At 38.3% G+C, this 4355-nt stretch overlaps 2 protein-coding genes across 3 annotated transcripts in view; one reads left to right on the plus strand and one right to left on the minus strand.

Annotated features, from left to right (window-relative positions):
* LOC102496091 (TATA box-binding protein-associated factor RNA polymerase I subunit D-like) overlaps positions 1-1466 on the minus strand; it is a 4394-nt gene extending 2928 nt beyond the window's left edge. Inside the window, exon 1 of one of the 2 annotated variants that reach the window (XM_014582752.2) lies at positions 995-1464. In XM_014582752.2, coding sequence (XP_014438238.2) covers positions 995-1286 — 292 coding nt within the window. In that variant the 5' untranslated portion in view covers positions 1287-1464. Of the gene's footprint in view, positions 1-151 lie in introns of those variants that run through there. The other variant, XM_027766914.1, reaches the window with a different exon arrangement.
* Positions 1467-3817: 2351 nt separating this feature from the next.
* Positions 3818-4355, plus strand: part of LOC102496530 (amine sulfotransferase) — a 15528-nt gene continuing 14990 nt past the window's right edge. Inside the window, exon 1 of the mRNA XM_027766910.1 lies at positions 3818-3836. The gene's annotated coding sequence lies outside the window, so the exon portion shown is untranslated. The remainder of the gene's footprint in view (positions 3837-4355) is intronic.

Consider the following 4355-nt stretch of genomic DNA (forward strand, 5'->3'; position numbering starts at 1 on the left):
GTGTGTGTGTGTGTGTGTGTGTGTGTGTGTGTGTGTTTGTGTGTGTGTGTGTTTGTTTGTGTGGCAAGAGGTTTTTATTTGGGTCAGGAAGGGCTTTCTTTAGAACTAAGTTCTAGGTGAGGCTTGTGCATGTGTTCTGCTCCTGGTAGGGAGGGACACATGCTGTATGGGTCCAAATATTTTCCTCATTTTGAAGTGGTTGCCAAGGTCAGGAGAGTCTGTCTTGAAGCTCTGAGTCAATTAAAATCATTATCTTCTCTTCCTTGAATGTGGTGAGGTCAGGAACATTGGGATGCAATTTCTTTAAATAATTGACTTCGGGCCCCTAAAAGACTTTTAGCATGGCTGCATCTGCCTGGTTTTTAAATTGACACCCTCTACACAGGAAATCAGTTCAGACTTGTTCCTCAACATCTGTGGGATGTGGTAATATCTTTAATTCCAGACATTTTCAAGATAAAAGCCTTGTTTTCCATTCATGTTCCTCTCTTTTCAGGTCATTCAGTCTTCTGCCCAGTGTTTTTGGCCTTTGAAGCTCTCTTTTTAGACAAAACAGGTTCTTTAGTATTCTCTTGTCCTAAATATACATCCATCTTCTTAGAAACTGGGAATTCAGAACTTATTATAAAACAACTATCCTCTACCAATTTGATATCGCATTCATCATCAGGCTCAAGATTCATTGCTTCATCTGTTACTGGCTCTTCAATAGGAGAAATGGATCCATCATCATCCAAATATTTGTATCTATGACTATCAAGATCTTCTTTTTCTAAATCTTCACCAACATTCATTTTATTCAAGGATTCCTTAAGGTGGTGTTCATATTTCAGCTTTTCAATGTAGTTAAAAAATCCTCTGGCAACAGCTTGCTCAAAAGTTAAAATTTTCCTCCATGGTAATGGGTTTCTTCTGTTCTCTGATTCTGTAAACTTATGGCCTTTGCCTCTAACTTGTTTCTTGTCTATCTGTGACCGTCTAGTATTTTTACTTCCTTTTGGTCTTCCTGTTGGCTTGTATTTTCTTTTCTTCCATTTCCTTTTCTTGAATCTTTCAAAAATAGCTTTTAAAGTCAATGGTTTTGGTTCAAAGGATGAGTCGCTTGATGAATCTTCTTTAATGTTCTTAGGTGAATAAATACATTTTTGGGTTTGGTTCCTTTGCCTCCATGTAGGTGAGGAAAGAACACACTGTGTTTTAAATAAGCTGCTACCAGACCAGGAGCTATCACTTTGATTTTCAGATTCTACAGTTGAATCAGATGTTGTGTAGTCAGGTGAATCCATTCCTGATGTAGTCTTCAAATTTATGCACCACTTTCTCTCTTTGCTTTAGTTTCCTCCTCAGCTGTGCGGAAGGAAAGGCAAGCAGTGGAATTTTTGTAAAATTTGGACAAAGACAAAAAACATTTTCACAGAAAGGAAACTTTCAAGTAATGATGCCTTCTCTGGAAGAAATGTTGTACCTAGGAATTTAATTAATAAAAATTCTTAAAAATCTCTATTTTAATTCTTAAAAGTCTGTGAATATATTTGAGGGGAAAACTATGTGTTTAAATATATTGTTATTCCTGAAGTGAGTTTTTGTTAGATAATTGTCAAACACCATCTTTCAAGGAGATTACACAAGTTTGGATTGCAAACTTCCTTTTTTAAGATATATTAAGGGGGCTGGCAAGTGGCATGGTGGTTAAAGCACTGAACTCTCATATGGTTGACAGTGATTCAAGCCCCAGAACTGGTGACTTGCTTTCTCACATTCCCTCTCTCTAAGTCTCTCTATGGTCAAATTAAAAAATAATCCTAATAAGTAAATCATTCTTTTTAAAAAGTTATATTAAGAAACACCTCACTGGTATGCATTAAATATAACTGATGTTTCATAATGCTCAAAACTACCTTTGACATTTGAAGTAGACCTTTGCTCACTTAAAACACACTGATTTGGATTACTCAGAGCAACAATTACACAGCTGATCTTATGCTGTTTTCTCTTTAGGCCAGTGCTATGCAACCTTCTACTACATTATGGGAAGGTATCAGCAGATGGCATAAAGGCTATATCGCTGGATTCCCATGTAGTCAGCCGTGGTTCGAGTCCTGGACCCAGTGGCTTAAACTCACGCTGGGTATGTGTGCATGCATGCCCAAGATCCCGAAAGGAGAATGGAGGAGAAGGGATTGTGGCATGTCTCTCTGTCTCTCTCTATTTTTCTGGCAAGTGCATGTGCCCTATTGACGGGGCCATGCAGCCAACACAGGCTGAACATAAAGGAGCTGTCTCTCATGCCTAAGCAAGGACTGGGCTGAGAAGGAACTGTAAGCAAGGCCACAGTCAGGGGCTCCAGTTTTTAACTGTGTTTGTTGCACTGGTTGGTGCTGTCCTGCTTTCAATTTCTCTGCCATGAGCTTCACTGTTATTATGCTACCCCTCAAAGGTAAAATAATACCCCCAAGTCTTCCTGCAACTTTACAATAAAGTCAATTAGTGATCCTGAAGGAATGCGGTTCCCTCAGGTGACTGAGGGGATCAGGAAATTTGAGACTCATCCCACCTGCCTGTGTTAAGCCAAATTAGCATATGTTAGGTTAAGTTAGTATAAGCCAAATTAGCATTAGTAGCATATGTAGACTAAGTTAGTTTAAGGCTAATTTTACCTAAAAACCCCTTCTTAAAGTTGCAGGCCAAGTTAGCTTATGTTAGTCTAAGTTAGCACATCCACCGCCATGACAGGGATTCAAAGACAGAGCACAAGAATTCACTGATTAACAGACAGGAATTCAGCAAATAAAATACGGGACCCGCAGGAAAATAGAAGGAGGACAGATCTGGCTAACAATGCCAGAATAAACAAACCTGAAAGTTCCAGGGAAAGATTAACTATTTTAGCTGGGAGTTCTTACCTAAGCTCGGGCAAGCAACAGAGAGTTCCAAACTACAAATAGTTTCCCCTCTGTGTGTTGTAAACTAGGAAAAACTGCAATAAAACATCTTGTGTTGTCTCCTGATCCACAAAAACCCCCTCATCCAGAAAGGCCCTGTCCAATATTCAAGATTTAAGAAGAAAATGCACCAGACAGATGGACTCTCTTGTCCTGAGGACTGTGACTAATTACACTTAATTGAACAGAACAAACATCATGTTTTATGATTATGGCTCCCATATTTTGAATACTCTATTTCTTAGAGCAAATCTTTTACTTTCCCCTCACCCCTCCTACTTCTGTAAAACATCCCTCAATAAATAAATATATATGTTTGATAGCCACTGGGGCTGCAGTCTTGAGCTTGTTCTGTCTGTAGTCAGCTGAGAACATGCTAAAGAGCATTGAAGTCTCAATATGATTCCTTCTTGCCTGCATCGCCTTCCTGTGTACGAGCCTCAACCCACCCCGGCTGGAGCAGGCCTCCAGGACCCTATAGCAAAACAAACAAACAAACAAACAAACAAAAAACCTCTCTACTACATTATGGGAGCTTCACAGTGTGTTCAAACACCTTTAGTGCCATGATTTCAATGACAGGACATTTTGAATTAACACCAACATCTGCCTGTGCACCTTGATTTTCCCTTTCAAAGGGCACAGCTGTATGTTCTAAAACTCTTTGTTTTTGTCAGTCACAGATTAACATCGTCCAAAGTACAGGTTGAAATATTAATGGCCCCAGAATGAAAGTATAGTGCTTTGTCAGTTATACATTATCATGGTCCAAGGTACAAGCAGATGTGGTTAAAATAAAAATGGCCCCTGAAATTTCAAAGGACACTTTTGATAAAAGGAAAGTATAGAGCTTTGAATATCCCTAACGCATCTGTTCCAAGTTTATCAGAGAAGGTAAGTTTTCATGAAATCAAATTCTAAAACCTGGATGTTATTTCTTTTATTATTATTATTATTTTTTTTATTTGCATTCATTCACTGCACATCATTAGAGCATACAAAATGAGATTTTCCGTCCAGAAGTACACTGTATATTGTCTCAATCAAGCACATCAACAAACATGTTATTGTCAACAAATAATTTTCCATTTCTTGTTTTCTGTATGTTTTGCTTTTTACCCCCCATCCTTGATTCCCTATCTCTTACCCTCTGCCATCTCCCACTCTCCTCCCACACTGTCTCTGGTATCTATGTTTGCTTTCTATACTGTTTCCCCCACATTTTATTGAATTACGAAAGACCTTAATTAATCTAAATATTTTCATAGCAAACACAGCTGATACATACATTTCCATGGACACAAGTCTAACTTTAGGCATCCTATAAAGTAGCACGTAACTGGGGCTATATATCTTACTGCAGTCATTGAATAGATATTTTTTTCTGAAACTTTTTTTGTACCTTAATTTACA

The sequence above is a fragment of the Tupaia chinensis genome, unplaced genomic scaffold (assembly GCF_000334495.1).
Source record: "Tupaia chinensis unplaced genomic scaffold, TupChi_1.0 Scaffold143787_1, whole genome shotgun sequence".
Classification (NCBI taxonomy): domain Eukaryota; kingdom Metazoa; phylum Chordata; class Mammalia; order Scandentia; family Tupaiidae; genus Tupaia; species Tupaia belangeri.